This window comes from Sinohyriopsis cumingii, chromosome 12, assembly GCF_028554795.1.
Source record: "Sinohyriopsis cumingii isolate HCF-2022 chromosome 12, ASM2855479v2, whole genome shotgun sequence".
NCBI classification, from domain to species: domain Eukaryota; kingdom Metazoa; phylum Mollusca; class Bivalvia; order Unionida; family Unionidae; genus Sinohyriopsis; species Sinohyriopsis cumingii.
Window position 1 is genome coordinate 32,907,391 of NC_142972.1, and position 20,632 is coordinate 32,928,022.

Here is a 20,632-nt window from a genome sequence, read left to right on the forward strand (position 1 = left end):
GGAAAACCTAACTATCCTATCCGTGTAAAGTTTCCCGTATGTTTCTCAAGCATCTGTTTATTTTTCAAAGTCTTTGCTTCTTCTAAAAAACTTGTTCTTTTAGTTTTCAATGCCTTATTTCCACCTGTACTTTTAAAATTTTATTTTCTTGCAGTTTTTATGTCCGTACTTATTGTGCAATATGTTTGTTCGCTTGTTTTTGTCTTTTTAAACATTATTTTTATCCTTCTTGATTCGAGAAGTATCGTCTGTTTTTGTTAGAACTGACATTATGGCTATAGTTAGCATACTACTTCTTCTCAATATACGACTGACAAACTTTTGTCTTCTTTTTATTACTTTACAATTTTTGTCGTACTGTCACAGATTCTGCATTATCATTTATTATACATTCCTTATTACCAAGGCACTGCTATTAAGTAACCCTAGTTTAAACGAGTTACTCGGTTCGTATAAACTGTTGGATCCAATGATCCTATTCATTTTCATCATCCTTCTACTCTGTAACAAAAATATGTCACTACCAAAATGTGCCTTTGGAATTTTACCATTTTGGTTTATCTGTTCATAATATTACCTGCTAGAATTAATAACTTCATCGCTTTTTTAACAGTGGCTGATATCTTTTGCAGCAGTCTGTAAAGTGGATGTTATAATTAGAACATATGTACATTAAACAAATAACATATGATCTAATGATTTGAAATATATTTTATTTGTCAGGTCATTATTATCTTGCTAAAAGAAGTACGTCCATCACGAAGGTTTTTATCTGTGTATCGTATAATCATTTCTTCAGATGACAAAGTTATGCAAGACTATATTGTACATAATCATTTGTTTAACTGACGACTGTAAACCGCTAAGAGAATATCATATGTGGACTCTCCAAAGTCATCGTGTTCTATGTGATGTTCTTCCGGTTCTTTATCTTCCAAATACTGCTTTTTTTTTCTTTGCTTCAGTTAGGGTGTGGAGAAATTCTAACATGAATGCACTGTTGGGACTCTATGGTCTTAAATTATGTAACAGAAAGAATTGAAACGAAATTTAGTAAAATATTCAACAAACAATTTATTTCCCTGAAATATAAAATGAAAATTTAAGATGAACTTACTATGTTGTGAACTGAATTCCCCAGAATCCTAAATGTCCTATCAAAAGTCAAAACGTGTAGAATGTTTCAAGTGAATTACAAAAATCTTGAATGTGCTGATGTTCCAGTATTCTGGGAGTATCACAACAATATAATCAAAATATCCCTTAGAGAGTCCTCAATACAAAGTAGTGTTTTAGCTCAGATAGTGCAAAATGTAAACGGTATTAGAAGCATATGGTCAATTTATTTTTATGCAAATCTGTATACTAATTTACAACAAATACGAAATGTACTTCTTCAGCATACTATAGTTCCTTAACAATCTTCTTATAGTAATAGGTTATGTTTGTTATCATCATTACATGTGGTCTGTAAGTCATAATCTTGTCTAAAACATTTAAATAGACAAATCGACATATTCTTTCTCTTGTATGATGCCTTTCAACACAAATGGCCTTGACCACGCTTTTATTCGATCGAGCGTTGCAAACAAATACATTCGATATCTTGGTGCTGAGAAGGATACTTTGACGTTCAACTCAAAAAATATTTCTATAAACTCTTTAATAGTTTTATGTCTTTACTTATTCTGATAAAAAGTGAATTATTTTAATATTATCATGTGGGCTTTTAGTTAAGTTATAGACTTTTCAGAAATTCGATAACCTTGTTTTTAGCTAATATTACATATATCAGGAATCCGATTCAGGTGTGTTTGCAAAGTTGACAAATGTTTCACAAATCCAGTTCTGAATCAGTTCCAATGTTTGCTTCCATGTCTTTAGTAAGATGGTTCCTTAAGGATTGTCTAAAAACTATCAAGTACTTCAGGGTAGGCAATATATATATATATATATATATATATATATATATATATATATATATATATATATATATATATATATATATATATATATATATACTTTTGTATGGTTTGAAACTAAGTAAAAGAAAAGTGTGCAAACCAACAAAATTTGTATATATAATTTATTTCCCTGATATAGAAAGTGAAGAATTTAAACTTACAGTATGTGAATGAAATCCAATATAGTCTTAAAAGTTCTATCATATATCCAAAATCATCGAAATTCCAAATGAGATCCACTGCTTGTTCGAATGAAATAAAATACATTGTGCTGATGTGCTAATAGTCTTGATGTATCACAATGATATATTCAAAATGTCTTTAAATGGGTCCATACTAATTCGAAAATAGCTACTTGATTATAATGTATGGATACTTTGCAATTCCACTGGAACATTGAAATAAGTAAATTAAAGTCACTAAACTGAAATGATTCCTAACTGGAACTTTCATATATGTACAAAAGGATTTTCCTACGTTATCATAATTTAGTTGATCATGTGACTCCAGTCCAGACTTCATTCCTCTAATGAAGAACTTGTTAAAGGTTGAAAGCTCAGGAGTCAAACAGTTGTTTGGCTACATAAAGGTATCTATGTTTAGTCTTATGAACTGCAAATGGCTCTAGCAGGTAACAATATTTGTTCTAGAATTACATGTAGATTTTTTGCAGAAGAATATACACTCAATTTTAACTTTCTACAATTGCATGTAGTGACGTTATTACCTTTGTTTACAGAAGGAAAGTATGAACTCATTCTAAAAGTCGAGCTGAAACTCGAACATTTGACGAAGGAAAAATTATGCGCAACAGAAGAGAAAGTATTAGAAGTCATCTCTGAAAAAGACAGCCCAGACGGCAGACGTGTATTTAAAAGATTTAGTGACATAGTGCAGGAAAGACTGCAATCTCAGCTCATTAAAATCGAATCGGGATGTATCGCTCTCGTAATTGTAACCACAGATAAGAGGCATTGTACAGTACTGTACCATGCAAATAGTGAAACAATTATAGAAGATATTAAGCAGTGTTTACTTGAACTATGGACTATGATGATTTTAATATTGACTTGAAGTTAAAAGATTCGGAAGAGGAACCTCGTGAAAACAAAACAAAGTAAACCCTCTCTATTTCTTATTTTTTTAAAATCTATTTTTCTTTTATGCATCTGATACTTAACAAAATAGTCCTCAACTTAATAAAAACACAGAGTGTAAACCACAAATAATCTTGTTACATTGCTTGGTGAGTTTATAGTTATCAAATTGCAACAACAAAAATGACATTAATGACACGAATTAGTTACTGGTTTTGCGTTATTAACACGAATATCATTCATTTATCTCTGGGCATTACGTGACGAAATCACGTGACGAAATACTACGCCAATTGGTATATGGAAACTCAAGTATTAACGCCTTTTTTTAATTCAGACCCCGTCTGATAAGAATACATTTTGTTGCTTGAACACGTTTGATTCATTTCTTACTTATTCCGTATACATCTTGGAACAAAATAACAGGCAGTTTACTATTTTACTTTTTCTTTCTGGCTTGACTGATAATACCGAAAGTGCTCCAAATAAGGTTTACTTATATTTATGAAATAATCATTTTAATGGGTACAAAAGTAATTATTTAATTTTAATTGTTCTATCTTGAAATAATAGACTGACCGCTGTCATGGACTCATTGCTTCAAGTCAATCATCCAAAGGATAACAAAGACGACGAGGATTCGCACGTTGATAGCGACGACGAATGTGATGAGGATCATAACCTCGGCGATTTAAGAACTGGTAGTCATACCAAAGGTAATAGTCTTCAAGTAATCGGTATGGCATAACTCACGTAAAACACTTGTACCTGTATGTATATCTATCTTTCTCATGCATACGTTACACCAGTTTAGAGAAGTGGCACTTTGTAGTAGTTGTAGGGATTATAAACACGTTAGCACAATACTGTCTATATTTGTGCCAGTTAAAAGTAAAAAGCAAACGCCGTAAATATGAAGAATGGCTAAAATGATTTGAAGATAAAGCTTCAAAAAACATATACATAAATTATTTATTGATATAGTTTAAAGGTAAAGAAGTTAAAATGCAGTAAAGGTATATGAAATAAAAGATAAAGGCGAATCATTTAAAATCCTTAATACATATGATCAGAATTTGGTATAAAAGTCAAATTTTCTTAAAAAGCAAACAAAATAATAACATATAAGGAATATTGTTAGAACACAAAACTAACTGTTGGTCTTAAACGTAATATGCATAGTTTGTTTGCATTGATTTGATGCTACAACAACTTTCCAATATAAAACATTATTTTAAAAAATCATTTAAACCAGTGATGCTCATGACTTCCATGTGTTTGATTAACTATAGCAAATCAGATAGAAATATCATTCATCTGAGCCTACAAGTAAATCGAAGCTCATATCAAGATACATTTATTTACCCCAACAATATGCTTTTCAACATGCTATGACATGTCGTAAGGTGAGTTTTAACACCAGGTTATACCCACATTGCAGATGCATTTTTCAAACAATAGCATTTACAATGAAGGATTTTTCGATCGCAAATGGACTAAAGAAGATATACATGTAGCTAATTTGATCAATACAAAACAATCTCTTTGTGGAACAATTTACTTAAACCACTGTTCATGTTCGGTACATAAATATATTACAGCCAATATTGGACGAATGTGAAAATGTCAAGCAAGATAGAGCAATTATGTACAGGTATCCAACACTGCAAATTACGATCATACACATCTGGGAATAAGAGAGTTGAGTATGATACCGGTCAGTATGAGAATTTCCGCTTGGTGCAAAACGATTCATAAAATCGTGCTATACCTCATTTTGCCTAGCTATATTAATTTAAACAAACACTTTCTTTTAACGTGTTATCTCTATCATTTTAAAATTGTGAAGTTTATGATATATATATATATATATATATATATATATATATCAGAATTAGATATACCTACGATTTTTTCAACGTTTGAATATTGATTTCTGTTCGCTTGTAATGCTATGGTGCATATAACAATTTTGTCGAAGTATCCACTGATGATAAACCGTCATTCCCAAGAGCACCCATAGAACAAAATGGATAATCAGTTAACGTTGGTGCATGCAAAGGTACTTATGAAACGTATGGTACATGACGTCTTTTGCGTCAAATTGCATTCAAGTCGTGGCCTTATTACCTTAGCCTTGTTCACGTTACAATCTTAAAAAGAGATACAAACCATCTATCACATGGACACAAAATAATGTTGATGGTTAGGATGAGAATTTCCATTATATGTAAAACAACACAGAGATCGTGCCTAATTACATTGTGCAGGAAACACACACAGAAAACGTAAAAAGCACATATAGACTCATATATGCCCGTGTACGGTTTACGAAAGTACACTAAGAGAGCAGTATTTATTTGGCTACCACCTTTTTAGAAGTGATTTTCAGAAGTGATGACTTCCCAAGGTGTTATAGATTCCACTTAATGTTTCATTCTACTAATTGGATTTGATGTATTTGCCAGATTAGCATCACACTTTTGAAATATTCGTAAAGAGTTTGTTTTGCTGCGAAACGTTAGTGAAATCGTCACCTGTGTCCACATTCAAAATATAACTGAATGAAAGACTAAATTCCAAAGAAAACAAGAAATCAAGTTTAAAATGTTAAACCGAAGACGTTGCAAACGTTGTGTCCAATTTGGTGAATGAAACAAATATTTAAAAAGCAATGTAACGCAAAATTGCATTGAGACCATATATATCAACTCAACAATCACACTCCTACCTGTTAACATGCCGTGCATTTTGTTCCGCATAACCCTTGTTTCATTTTATTGTACATGAAACGGAAATATCCAATATAGGTTTCTGAAGTAGTTCAATTATTTCTTTTATCTTTTCTTAATATGTCAAACAATGTCTTTCTCGCTCTGTGCAATTGATATGGAACCGTTTCACAAAGTATATCTCCCACATTTCTTAGGAGTACAAGAATCACTTCACGTCTGTGCATGCAAAGTACTTGCGAAACATTCACCACAAGAACTTGCAATAAGCAACAAACTGCTTCCAGGTTATAGCCTTTTAACTTGATCATCGTTCTCCATACGCTCTCAAATAAGAGATACAATCCTCATATTACGTCCAAGAGAATGACTCCTGTTGGCCAGCATGAACAGCCATACTTAGTGCAAAATATGGGGATACTATTTATTTCACTGAAATCGCACAAATCAAATGTAACATACACATAAACGCACACATACATACAGAAATACAATAATGTGTGTATGCATTTTAACAATGCGCAAAGAGAAGATTATTTATAATGCTCTCATTTCGGTTTGGTTTTACCCGTGATGGCTGCCCAACGTGTTATAGATCCCAGTTAATCTTCGATTATTCTACTCAGATACGATTCTTTTCCTGAAGAATACATTTGAAAACGCTAATAACGTCTTCATTTACTTATTCACAAGTTAACCAAGTGAATTAATTGGACTGACAGCTCAAGTTCGTGCATGAATATGTACCTGGGAACGCATATTGAATGAAATGTGTTTGGCATTACGCTGCTATTAGTTTAAAGCCTCATAATTACATTCATGTTCACGATCCGATACAAACAGGATATCCGTCCTCTTACGTCTGAAAAATTGTCTCGTGCTGGCCAGAAAAAGATGTGTGCTTCGTGTGGATTCGTCCATCAGAATTATTCTCATTTTGCTGGTAACACACAAGCGAACACACACATTTGTACTCTGAGACATATGCATTGGTCAAGCGTGATCGTTAAATATCTTGCGCTAAGTGAAAATATTTATCACGCTATTATCCGTCTTGAAACTATGGTCGAAAGTGATAACGCCCAAAAGTGCAATTGAACAGATTTAATGTTCTATTTGGCTGATATTATATAATATACGGGAGTGCTGCATAAATTATAGGATATTCTTACAAACTTTATTTGCCATGAAATGTTGGTGAAAATGCGACTCGTGAACAGTGAAAGTTGAGCACAAAATAAATAATCGCAACCTAGAAAAAAGAAAAAGATAATATCCAAATATTGCCTCAGTATAAAGTCCATATCAAGTGTATATGACAATATTATAATCAAATTCAGTAGTATCGGAAGGTTGTAAATTTACTTGCATTAAAACTAGATACACATCATCAGCACAGTAAAACAAATTCTTATTTCTTCATATGAAAAACTCAGCATTTGCAGAATCCTTCTTACAATCGATCGCAAATGAAATAGAGAGATCAAATAATGGATTCTAAATTGGTTCGATTTATTTCTTAGGCCTTTTTTCTTATGTGCAATTGACACTAACATTTTCATTAAAATACATCCCACAATTTTTTAAGCCTTGAGTCTGGACGCTCGTGGAGCACAAATAAGAAAGTGCCACAGTTTTAACGAGTGTTGTTAGTTTAAAGGAGATATGAAATGAGAGAACTGCAATTGCGCAGCAACACAACACGTCAACGTCGCTCTCGGACGGGCACACTGTGGTGTTGGTATATCTACATCTGGAACTACTCCAAAATTATGTTCTCCTACATTATGATATGTTCTTAAATTGTAGATTAAGACACATATTACTTTATGAACACACGTTCCTTATAACATGACAGCTCCAGTGGCCTAATGGTTAGAGCGTTCGCTTCAGATGCGGGAGTTCGTGGGTTTGAACCCCGCTCAAATCAAGGCAAAGGCTTATAAAAATGGTACTAACAGCTGCCTCGCTAGGCGCTCGACATTAAGAGGTTAATGTTTGGACTGGTCGGCCTGGAGTCAGGATAATGTGACTGGGTGGGACATCATGCTACATGTCTGCGGCATGATGCCATAGTGCTAGACATTGCCATAAACTGCCATATTGCATACATCGTAGACATTTGACTTAAAAATTGTTAAAGCTAAGTTATGAATCCTAATCACATACATACAAATCTTTTTAGCATATGCACACTATCTTGTTACAACTATGAATCTTCTCAATATTTTATAGAGGAATTCTAAGGAATTAGTTTTTGTTGAGCGTGTGAATATTTTTTTTCATTCCACTTGCAACGTTATTATATAGAATAATGATGCAGAAGTGCCGATTTATGGAAAACATGACATTCACTGAACGTGGGATAGAACAGATTGAAATTTCCTCAATAAAAAGTCCTTACCAAATTTGTATGACAAATATCTTTAATCCATTGTATTTAAACACGGTTATATTACGTTAAAACTAGATACACATTATCAACGCGGCAATCAGATTCAGATTTCTTCACATGAACAGACTTGCTTTCTACAGAATCCGTATTACAGTGGATCGGAAATGAAATATAGAGATCGAATGGATGATTATAATGAGGCGCATTTATTTCTTGTTTTGTAACATATTCTCTAATGCCTTTTTCTATGTAAATTAACAATGAACCGTTTCATAAAATAATATATCTCACATTTTCAAGAAGCTTTGGGTAGGGATGGTAAAGGAGTTAAAAGAGGAAAGTGCCACGGTTGTAACGAGTGCTCTCAGTTTAAAGGGGATATGAAATGCGAGTATTGCAATTGTGCAGCTACACAACACGTCAACGTATCACTCGCACTCGGACGAGCACACACTGGTCTTGGTATACCTGCATCTGGAACGAATCCTAAAGGTATGTTATCCTTAATTAAGATCTTTACTCCTATTGCAGATTAAGCCGTATATTACGTTATAGAATCACGATCTTTCTTACATGTGACAGCTCAGATGGCCTGATAGTTAGAGCGTCCTCCTCAGATGGCGGAGGTCGTGTTTTCGATCCACTGCCGAGTTATTGCAAAGGCTTATAAAAATGATACTAACAGCTACTTCGCTAGGCGCTCGGCATTAAGATGTTAGTGTTGTGCTAATCGGCCTAGTGTCAGGAAAATGTGACCGGGTAGGACTTCATGCTACTTGTCTGCGGCATGATGCCCCAGTGCCAGACATCACTATATACTGCCACACTGCAGACATCGTAACGATGTGACTGCAAAATTGTTAAAGATACGTTAAAAATCCAAATCACACACACACATACGCACACACACACACACACACACACACACACACAAATCTGTCTAGCATATGCTCACTATCTTGTAACAACATTGCAAATGAAATGGAGAGACCGAATAAAAGATTATATTGTTGTCCACTTATTTCTTGTTTTGCATACTATTCCGAAGTGCCTTTTTCAATATGTAAATTGAGAATGAACCGTTTCATAAAATAATATATCTTACATTTTCGTGAAGCCTCTGGTAGGGATGGTCGAGGAGTTCAAAGAGGAAAGTGCCACGGTTGTAACGAGTGTTGTCAGTTTAAAGGGGATATGAAATGCGAGTACTGCAATTGTGCAGCTACACAACACGTCAACATCGAACATAGACAGGCAGACGCTGGTTTTGGTGTATCTGCATCCGGAACTACTCCAAAAAGTATGTCATCCTAGATTAACAGCTCACCTCCAATTGTAGATTAAGACCTATATTACTTTATGAAATCACCTTCTTTCTAACATAAAACCTTTCTAATGATCTAGTTGTTAGAGCATCTGCTTTGGAATGCCGGAGATTGCGGGTTCGAGCCAAGGCCGAGTCATACAATGGCCTATAAAATGGTGCTAACAGCTGCCACACTAGGCACGGGCATTAAGAAATTAGTGTTAGGACTGGCCGGCCTGGAGTCAGGTTAATGTGACTGGGTGGAACATCATGCTACATGTCTGTGGCATTATGCCACAGTAATATACATCACTATAAACTGCCACACTGCAGACAATGTAGCGATGTGACTGCAAAATTGTCAAAACTACGTTAAAAATCTTAATCACAAACACACACAAATCTTTCTAACATTTGCCCCCTGTCTTGTAATAACTATGAAACTTCTGAATATTTTATGGAAGAATTCTAAACGAAAGAATTATGTTTTGCAAGCGTGTGAATATCGTTTTCATTTCACTTGCAACGTTATTATATAGAATGATGATGTCGAAGTGCGGATTTATGGAAAATGATAAACATGACCTTCACTGAACGTGTGATATATCAGACTGAATGTTGTATTTGATTGACTGTATATAATGCTTGGGAATGTTACATACATTGTATGATATTATTACAATTAATTTGCCATAAAATGTTGGTAAAACTGGCATCCATTATCAGTGAAAATGAACACAAAATGAATAAACGAACTCTCGAGAAAAATAAATAAACAATAACGCAATAAATAGCTTCGATATGAAGTCCTTTTCAAATTTGTATCACAAATATTTTTAACCAATTCAGTATTTCAAGTCGGTTGTTAATTATATTGTATTAAAACTAGATACACATCATCATATTTCTTTCCATGAAAGCTCTCCTTTCTACAGAATCCTTGTTACAATCGATCGTAAATGAAATATATATTTCGAAAAAAGGATTCTAGTGTGGTCTACGTTTGTCTTATCTTTTTCGTTATATATTCACCAATGCCTTTTACACAATGTCAATTGACAATGAAGCGTTTCATAAAATAATGTATCTCACATTTTCGTGAAGCACCAGGTAGGGATGGTCGAGGAGTTCAAAGAGGAAAGTGCCATGGTTGTAACGAGTGCTCTCAGTTTAAAGGGGATATGAAATGCGAGTATTGCAATTGTGCAGCAACACAACACGTGAACGTCGCACTAGGACAGGCAGACACTGTAGTTGGTATATCTGCATCTGGAACTACTCCAAAAGGTATGTTATCCTAGGTTAAGATGTTTTCTCCAATTGTAGATTTAGACCTATATTACTTATGGAATCACGTTCTTTCTAACATCTAACCGCTTCAATGTCCCAGTGGTTCGAATATCCGCCTCAGAATGCGGGAGGTTGTGGGTTTGAACCCAGGCCGAGTCATACTAATGGCTTAAAAATGGTACTAAGAGCTGTCTCGCTAGGCGCTCGGCATTAAGAGACTAGTGTTAAGACAATGTTTCATTTGACCGATCGTGTGTAATGTCTGGTAATGTTACATAAATTTTAAGATATTCTTAAAAATTTTTTTGCCATGAAATGTAAGTGAAATTGTCACCCATTCCATTGAAACTGAATACAAAATAAATAATCGTAAACTTTAGAAAAAGAAGAAAATATCATGCAATATATAGCATCAATATGAAGTTCTTATCAAAATTGCATGACAACTATTTTTAACCAATACATTATTTATAGACGGTTAGTACTTATATTGCATTAAAAGTAGATACACATCATCAGTGCAGCAATCAGATTCATGTTTCTTCTCATGAAAGCTCTCCTTTCTGCATAAATCCTTGTTACAATCGATCGTAAATGAATAATAGAGATCGAAATAGAGGATTCTAATATGGTCCACTTATTTCTTTCTTTCTTTGTAAAATATTTACCAATGCCTTTTTCACTATGTCAGTTGACAATGATCCGTTTCATAAAATAATATATCTCACATTTTCAAGAAGCTTTGGGTAGGGATGGTCGAGGAGTTCAAAGAGGAAAGTGCCACGGTTGTAACGAGTGTTGTCAGTTTAAAGGGGATATGAAATGCGAGTACTGCAATTGCGCGGCTACACAACACGTTAACGTATCACTCGGAAAGACAGACACTGGTGTTGGTATATCTGCAGCTGGAATTACTCCAAAAAGTATGTTATCATAGATTAAGATCATGTCTCCAGTTGTAGATTAAGACCTATGTTACTTAATGGAATCACGTTCTTTTTAACATCTAACCGCTTCGATGTCCCAGTGGTTAGAGTGTCTGCCTCGGAATGCGGGAGGTCGTGGGTTCAAACCCAGGCCGAGTCATTCTAATGGCTTAAAAAATGGTACTAAGAGCTGTATCGCTAGGCGCTCGGCATTAAGAGACTAGTGTTAAGACTGAATGTTTTATTTGACCGATCGTGTGTAATGTCTGGTAATGTTACACAAATTTTAAGATATTCTTACAATCTTTCTTTGCCATGAAATGTAAGTGAAATTGTCACCCATTACCACTGAAACTGAATAGAAAATAAATAATCGTAAACTTTAGAAAAAGAAGAAAATATCATGCAATATAAAGCATCAAAATTGCATTAAAAGTAGATAACCAATATGAGCACAGCAATCAGATTCATATTTCTTCCCTTGAAAGCTCTCCTTTCTGCAGAATCTTTGTTACAATCGACTGTAAATGAAATATAGAGATCGAATAGAGGATTCTAGTATGGTCCACTTATTTCTTATTTTTTTCGTTATATATCCCAATGCGGGGCCCCGAGTGGCCGAGTGGTCTAAAGCGCTCTCCGTTACGGATCACTGCCATCTCACGTCTATCTGCGTAGGTTCGAGTCTCGGATTCGGCCAATGTGGGTATGTGAGAAAGCTTGCCAGTAGCTTCTCGAGGGTCGGTGGTTCTTTCCGGGGATTTCCTGGGTTCTTCCTCCACCATTAATACTGGCCGCCATGTATAGCCTATCTTGTGCTGAAAAATGGCGTTAAAACATACAACAACAAGAACAACAATATATCCCAATGCCTTTTTCACTATGTCAATTGACAATGAACCGTTTCATAAAGTGATATATATCGCATATTTTCGTGAAGCACCAGGTAGGGATGGTCGAGGAGTTCAAAGAGGAAAGTGCCACGGTTGTAACGAGTGTTGTCAGTTTAAAGGGGATATGAAATGCGAGTACTGCAATTGCGCAGCAACACAACACGTGAACATCGCACTAAGACAGGCAGACGCTGGTTTTGGTGTATCCGCATCCGGAACTACTCCAAAAGGTATGTTATCCTAGATTAAGTTCTTTTCTCAAATTGCAGATTAAGACCTATATTACGTTATGGAATCAAGTTCTTTCTAACATAGATCCGCTTCGATGTCCCAGTGGTTAGAGTGTCCGCCTCGTAATGCGGGAGGTTGTGGGTTTGAACCCAGGCCGAGTCATACTAATGGCTTAAATAATGGTACTAAGAGCTGTATCGCCAGGCGCCCGGCATTAAGAGACTAGTGTTAAGACTGAATGTTTTATTTGGCTGATCGTGTATAATGGATGGCAATGTTCCATACGTTTTAAGATAATCTAACAATCTTTATTTGCCATGAAATGTAAGAGAAATTGTCACCTATTACCACTGAAACTGAATAGAAAATAAATAATCGTAAACTTTAGAAAAAGAAGAAAATATCATGCAATATAAAGCATCAATATGAAGTTCTTATCAAATTAGCATGACAATTTTTTTAACCAATACAGTATTTACAGACGGTTATTACATATATTGCTTTAAAAATAGATACACATCATCAGCGCAGCAATCAGATTCATATTTATTCCCATGAAAGCTCTCCTATCTGCAGAATCCTTGTTGCAATCGATCGCAAATGAAATATAGAGATCGAATAGAGGATTCTAATGTGGTCCACTTATTTCTTGCTTTTTTGTAATATATTCACCAATGTCTTATTCACTATGTCAATTCATTATGAACACTTTCATAAAATAATATATCTCACTTTTCGTGAAGCCCCTGGTAGGGATGGTCGAGGAGTTCAAAGAGGAAAGTGCCACGGTTGCAACGAGTGTTGTCAGTTTAAAGGGAATATGAAATGCAAGTACTCCAATTGCGCAGCTACACTACACGTCAGCATCGCACTACGACTGGCAGACACTGCTGTTGGTATATCTGCATCCGGAACTGCTCCAAAAAGTATGTTATCCTAGATTAAGATCTTTTCTCCAATTGTATATTAAGACCTATATTAATTTACAGAATCACATTCTATATAATATCTGACCGTTCTGATCTCCTAGAGGTTAGAGTGTCCACCTCGGAATGCGGGAGGTCGTGGGTTCGAACCTCGTTCGAGTCATACCAATGGCGCATAAAAATAGTACTAGCAGCTGCCTTGCTAGGCACTCGGCATTGAGAGGTTGGTGTTCGGAATGGTTGCACTGGTATGAGGATAATGTGACTAGGTTGGACATCATGCTACATGTCTGCGGCATGATGCCTCAGTGCTAGACATCACTATGAACTTCCACGCTGCAGACATCGTATTGATGTGACTGCAATGCTGTTAAAGCTACGTTAAAAATGCAAATCACACAGACACAAATCTTTCTAGCATATGCCCTCTATACTGTAACAAATATGAAACTTCTCAATATGAAACTTCTCAATATTTTATAGAATGATTATAAAAAAAAATTATTCTATTTTGCTGAGCGTTGGAATATTGTTTTAATTATACTTGCAACGTTTATATGTTTGCATATTAAATAATGATGTCGAAGTGCGAATGTATGTAAAATGATAAACATTATATTCACTGGACGTGTGATAGATCCGATTTAATGTTGTATTTGATTGATCGTATATAATGTCTGGGAATGTTACATAAATTTTAAGATATTCTTACAATCTTTACTTGCCATGAAATGTAAATGAACTTGTCAAACATTACCAGTGTAACTGAACAAAAAATAAATAATTGAAACCTCGAGAAAGAAAAGAAACATATAAAGCAATATATAGCCTCAATATGAAGTCCTTATCGAATTCCTATGACAAATATTTTTAACCAATACAGGATTTACAGACGGTTGTTACTTATATTGCATTAAAATTATATACACATCATCAGCGTAGCAATCAGATTCATATTTATTTCCACGCAAGCTCTCCTTTCATCAGAATCCTTGTTACAATCGATCGTAAATGAAATTTAGAGATCAAATAATGATCAAATAGAGGATTGTAAAGTGGTCCACTTATTTCGTGACTTGTTTGTGTAATATATTCAACAATGCCTTTTTCACAATGTCAATTGACACTGAAATAATATGAAATAATATATCTCACCTTTTCGTGAAGCCCCTGGTAGGGATGGTCGAGGATTTCAAAGAGGAATGTGCCATGGTTGTAACGAGTGTTGTCAGTTTAAAGGGGATATGAAATGCGAGTACTGCAATTGCGCAGCTACACAGCACGTCAAAGGATCACACGGACAGGCAAACGCTGGTGCATCTGGAATGGCTCCAAAAAGTATGTTATCCTAGATTAAGATCGTTTATCCAGTTGTAGATTACGACCTAAATTACTTTATGGAATCACATTCTATCTAACATCTGACAGCTCTGTTGTCCTAAAGGTTAGAGTGTCCACCTCGGAATGCGGGAGGTCGAGGGTTCGAACCCCGTCCGAGCCATACCAATGGCTTATTAAAATTGTACTAACAGCTGCCTCGCTAGGCGCCTGGTATTAAGAGGTTAGTGTTAGGATTGGTCGGCCTGGTGTCAGGATAATGTGACCGGGTGGGACATCATGCTGCTTGTCTGCGGCATGATGCAACAGTGCTAGACATCACTATAAACTGCCACACTGCAGTCATCGTAGCGATGTGACTACACAATTGTTAAAGCTACGTTAAAAATGCAAATCACACACACACATCTTTCTAATATATGCCCTCTATCTTGTAACAACTATGAAACTTATAATTATTTTATAGAAAAATTCTAAAAGAAAGAAATATGTTTTGCAAGCGTGTGAACATTGTTTTCATTCGACTTGCAACATTATTATATTGAATAATGATGTTGAAATGCGTATTTATGGAACATAATAAACATGACGTTCCCGAAACGTGTGATAGATCAGACTGAATCTTGTATTTGATTAATTTATTTCATTAAAATTAGATGCACATCATCAATGTAGTAATCAAATTCATATTTTTACCATGAAAGCTCTCCATTCTGCAAAATCCGTAAATAGTGTGATCGAAAAGACGATTCTAATGTGGTCCACTTGTTTCTTGTTTTTTGTAATAGATTCACCAATTCCTTTTTCACTATATCAATTGACAATGAACCGTTTCATAAAATAATATATCTCACATTGTCGTGGAGCTTTGGGTTGGGATAGTCTAGGACGGAATGTGCCACGGTTGTAACGAGTGTTGTCAGTTTAAACGGGATATGAAATGCGAGTGCAGCATTGCGCAGCCACACAACACGTCAACGTATCACTCGGACGGAGTTACAATGGTGTTGGTATATCTGCATCTGGACTACTCCAAATATTGTGTTATCCAACATTAAGATATTTTCTCCAATAGTGAATTAAGACCTATATTAATTTATGGAATCACATTGTATCTAACGTCTAACCGTTTATATGTCCTAGTGGTTAGAGTGTTCGCCTCGGAATGCGGGAGGTCGTGGGTTCGAACCCCAGCCGAGTCATACCAATCTCTTATGAAAATGGTACTAACAGCTGCCTCGCTAGGGGCTCGGCATTAAGAGCTTAATGTTAGGACTGGTCGGCCGGGTGTCAGGACAATGTGACTGGGTATGACATCATGCTACATGTCTGCGGCATGATGCCATAGTGCTAGACATCGCTATAAACTGCTATACTGCAGACATCGTAGAGATGTGACTGCAAAATTGTCAAAGCTAAGTTATAAATCCTAATCGCACGTATACAAATCTTTTTAACATATGCCCACTATCTTGTAACAAATATGAATCTTCTCAATATTTTATAGAGGACTTCTAAGGAATTAGGTTTTGTTGAGCGTGTAAATATTGTTTTCATTCCACTTGCAAGGTTATTATATAGAATATTGATGTCGAAGTGCGGATTTATGGAAAACATGACATTCACTGAAAGTGTGTAAGAACAGATTGAATGTTATATTTAACCGATTCTATATAATGCTTTGAAAAGTTACATAAATGTTAAAATCTTACAACCTTTATTTACCATGAAATGTAGGTGAAATTGTCACCCATCACCAGCGAAACTGAAATACAAAATAAATAATCGGAGACTCTAGAAAAAGAAGAAAAGTGATCATCCAATATATATCCTCAGCCTGAAGTCCTTACCAAATTGGTATGACAAATATCTTTAATCCATTGTATTTAAACACGGTTGTTACTTATATTAGGTTAAAACGAGATACACATTATCAGCGCTGCAATCAGATTCATTTTTCTTCACGTGAAAATATTTGCGTTCTGCATAATCTGGATTACAATGGATTGTAAATGAAATATAGATATCGAATGGAAGATTATAATGTGGCGCATTTATTTCTTGTTTTGTAACATATTCACCAATTCCTTTTCATCATATCAATTAACAATGAACCGTTTCACATTTTCAAGAAGCTTTGGGTAGGGATGGTCGAGGAGTTAAAAGAGGAAAGTGCCACGGTTGTAACGAGTGCTCTCAGTTCAAAGGGGATATGAAATGCGAGTATTGCAATTGTGCAGCTACACAACACGTCAACCTCGCACTCGGACGAGCACACAATGGTCTTGGTATACCTGCATCTGGAACTACTCCAAAAGGTATGTTATCCTAGATTAAGATCTTTACTCCAATTGCAGATTAAGCCCTATATTACGTTATGGAATCACGATCTTTCTTACATGTGACAGCTCAGATGGCTTGGTAGTTAGTGTGTGCGCCTCAGATGGCGGAGGTCGTGTTTTCGAACCACTGCCGAGTTATTGCAAAGGCTTTTAAAATGATACTAACAGCTACTTCGCTAGGCGCTCGGCGTTAAGAGGTTAGTGTTTGGGCTGATCGGCCTATTATCAGGATAATGTGACTGGGTAGGACATCATGCTATATGTCTGCGGCATGATGCCCCAGTGCCAGACATCACTATAAACTGCCACACTGCAGACATCATAACGATGTGACTGCAAAATTGTTAAAGATACGTTAACAATCCAAATCACACACACACACACGCACATCTTTATAGCATATGCTCACTATCTTGTAACAACACTGTAAATGAAATAGAGAGACCAAATAGAGGACTATATTGTTGTCCACTTATTTCTTGTTTTGCAAAATATTCCCCAGTGCCCTTTTCACTATCTGAATTGAGAATGAACCGTTTCATAAAATAATATATTTTATATTTTCATGAAGCCTTGGGTAGGGACGGTCGAGGAGTTCAAAGAGGAAAGTGCCACGGTTGTAACGAGTGTTGTCAGTTTAAAGGGGATACGAAATGCGAGTACTGCAATTGTGCAGCAACACAACACATGAACGTCGCACTCGGACGGGCAGACACGTGTGTTGGTATATTTGCATCTGGAGCTACTCCAAAAAGTAAGTAGCCGTCGATTAAGTTCTTTTCTCCTTTTCCCCTTTTTAAGATTTAGACCTATGTTACATTTTTGGAAACTCGTTGCTTCTATCATATTTCCTCTACATTTTAACAACCATGAAATCATTCAAAATGTTATAGAAGAATGCTAATGGAAAGAAATACGTTTTTCTGAGTGTTTGAATAGTATTTTCGTTGCAACGTTGTTTTACAGAATAATAATGTTATAATGCACATTTATGGAAATGATAAACATCCAATTCATTGGGTCAGCAAAATGGATCATCAGTTCAGGTTAGAGCACTCAAATATACTTGCGATAGGTATAGTGCAACATCAATATGTATTTTGCGTGAAACTGCACCTAGCTTGTGACATCACATATTTGGCCTCATTATCTATGCGCTCCCAACAGGACATTCATAGTAGAAAGAGAGAATCATGTTTTGTTGAGCGTTTGAATATTATGTTCATGCCACTTGCATATATTTTATGATGCATATAAACTATTTGTTTTTTCTTTGACAAGTTAGCCAGGTGAATTAAGTGGATTGACATTTCACGTTCGTGCATGCTAAAATTGTATTTAGGAATGATATAATGCATGAAAATGTTTTAGTATTACACTGTTATTACGTTGTGGCATTACAACAGCTTCCCCGTTGTCACAACGCACTCAGTGGATATGCAACCCTCATCTAACGTCTGAAAATTGTTTCTTTTTGGCCAGCATGCGACTTCTATTTCGTGTAAAACGATTCATCAATCGGAATTCTTCTAATTTTGCTTTAAATACTTTCCAACAGTCACACAGACGTACGCATATACATATTCGTGGTCACATATGCGATTTTAATAACTTGCCCTAAGTGAAAATATTTATCATGTTGTAACCTGTCTTGAAGAGATGGTCGGAAGTGAAGACACCCAAAGTGTGATGGATCAGACTGAATGTCTTTTTTTTAAATTTCAAATATAATGTATGGGAATGTTTGTTGAGTTTTAAGATATTCTTACAATCTTTGTTTGTCATGTAATGTTGGTGATATTGTCACCCGTTGACAATGAAATTGAACACAAAATAAATAATGGCAAGCTGGAGAAAAAGAACGAAACAAATTATGCACAATATAGTTTAAAAAGAAATCCTTATCAAGTGTGTACGACATCATGTTTTTTTTTTACGAATTCATGATTGTAAAGAAGGTTATTACTTGATACACATCATAAGCACAACAATCAGATTTGTATTTCTTCACATGAAAAGATCTGCGTTCTGCTGTATTTGCACCAATCGATCCTAAATATAAAAGTGAAATCGAATAGAGGACTCTAAAGTGGTTCACATTTTTCTTTGGTTTTTGTAATATGCTGACTAATGCATTTCTTGTTGTGTCCATTGACAACGAACCGTTTCATAATAAAAACATATTTCACATTTTCTTGAAATTTCAGGTCTGGACGGTCGAGGAGTTCAAAGAGGAAAGTGCCACGGTTGTAACGAGTGTAATCAGTTTAAAGGGGATATGAAATGCGAGTACTGCAATTGCGCAGCTACACAACACGTCAACGTATCGCTCCGACGGAGAGATACTGGTGCTTATATATCTGCAAATGGAACTATTCCAAAAAGTATGTAATCCTATATTATCATCTTTTCTCCAATTGTAGATTAAGACCTATATTACCTTATGGAATCACTTTCTTTGAAATTTATGCCCTCTATATTGTAACAGCTATGAAACCTGTCATTATTTTATAGAAAAATTCTAAAATAAAGAATTATGTTTTGCTATGCGTTTGAATATTTTTTTCATTCCACTTGCAAAGTTATTATATAGAATAATAATGTGAAATGCGCATTTATGGAAAAAAATAAATATCACATTCATCGGGTGTACACAATGAATCATCAGTTCAAGTTAGTGCACGTAAGTATACTTGAGATAAGTATAATATCAAAATGTGTTTTGCATCAAATTGCACTCAGGTTTTGACATTACATAATCGGCCTCATTCTCCATACGCTTCCAAGAGGACATTCAACCCCCATAGTGGTCCAATTATTGTTTTGCTTTTTGTAATATACTCACCAATGCCTTTCTCTTCTCGTTATGTGCATTGACAACAAGGTGTTTCATAATAATATATCCCAAATGTTTTTGAAGCTCCGGGGAAGGATGGTCGAGAAGTACAAAGAGGAAAGTGCCACGGTTGTAACGAGTGTAATGAGCTTAAAGGGAATACTAAATGCGCGTGCTGCAATAGCGCAGCAACACAACACGCCAACATCGCACTCGGACGGGCATACACTGGTGATTGTATCTTTGCATCTTGAACTATACTGAAAAGTGGGTAACGGTAGATGAAGAACTGTTCTCCCTTTCCTAGATCGAAGTAGATTAAGACTTATATTACTGCAAGGAAACGCCTTCTTTCT

The 20,632-nt window shown here is 35.4% G+C and overlaps 1 protein-coding gene across 1 annotated transcript in view; it reads left to right on the plus strand.

Moving 5' to 3' along the window:
- Positions 1–3,011: 3,011 nt before the first annotated feature.
- LOC149786215 (uncharacterized) overlaps positions 3,012–20,632 on the plus strand; it is a 56,420-nt gene continuing 38,799 nt past the window's right edge. Inside the window, exons 1-13 of the mRNA XM_089976593.1 lie at positions 3,012–3,081; positions 3,635–3,777; positions 8,489–8,680; positions 9,306–9,488; positions 10,599–10,781; positions 11,522–11,707; positions 12,651–12,833; positions 13,578–13,760; positions 14,928–15,098; positions 17,231–17,416; positions 18,012–18,194; positions 19,648–19,824; positions 20,361–20,507. Coding sequence (XP_089832719.1) covers positions 3,648–3,777; positions 8,489–8,680; positions 9,306–9,488; positions 10,599–10,781; positions 11,522–11,707; positions 12,651–12,833; positions 13,578–13,760; positions 14,928–15,098; positions 17,231–17,416; positions 18,012–18,194; positions 19,648–19,824; positions 20,361–20,507 — 2,104 coding nt within the window. The 5' untranslated portion in view covers positions 3,012–3,081; positions 3,635–3,647. The remainder of the gene's footprint in view (positions 3,082–3,634; positions 3,778–8,488; positions 8,681–9,305; positions 9,489–10,598; positions 10,782–11,521; positions 11,708–12,650; positions 12,834–13,577; positions 13,761–14,927; positions 15,099–17,230; positions 17,417–18,011; positions 18,195–19,647; positions 19,825–20,360; positions 20,508–20,632) is intronic.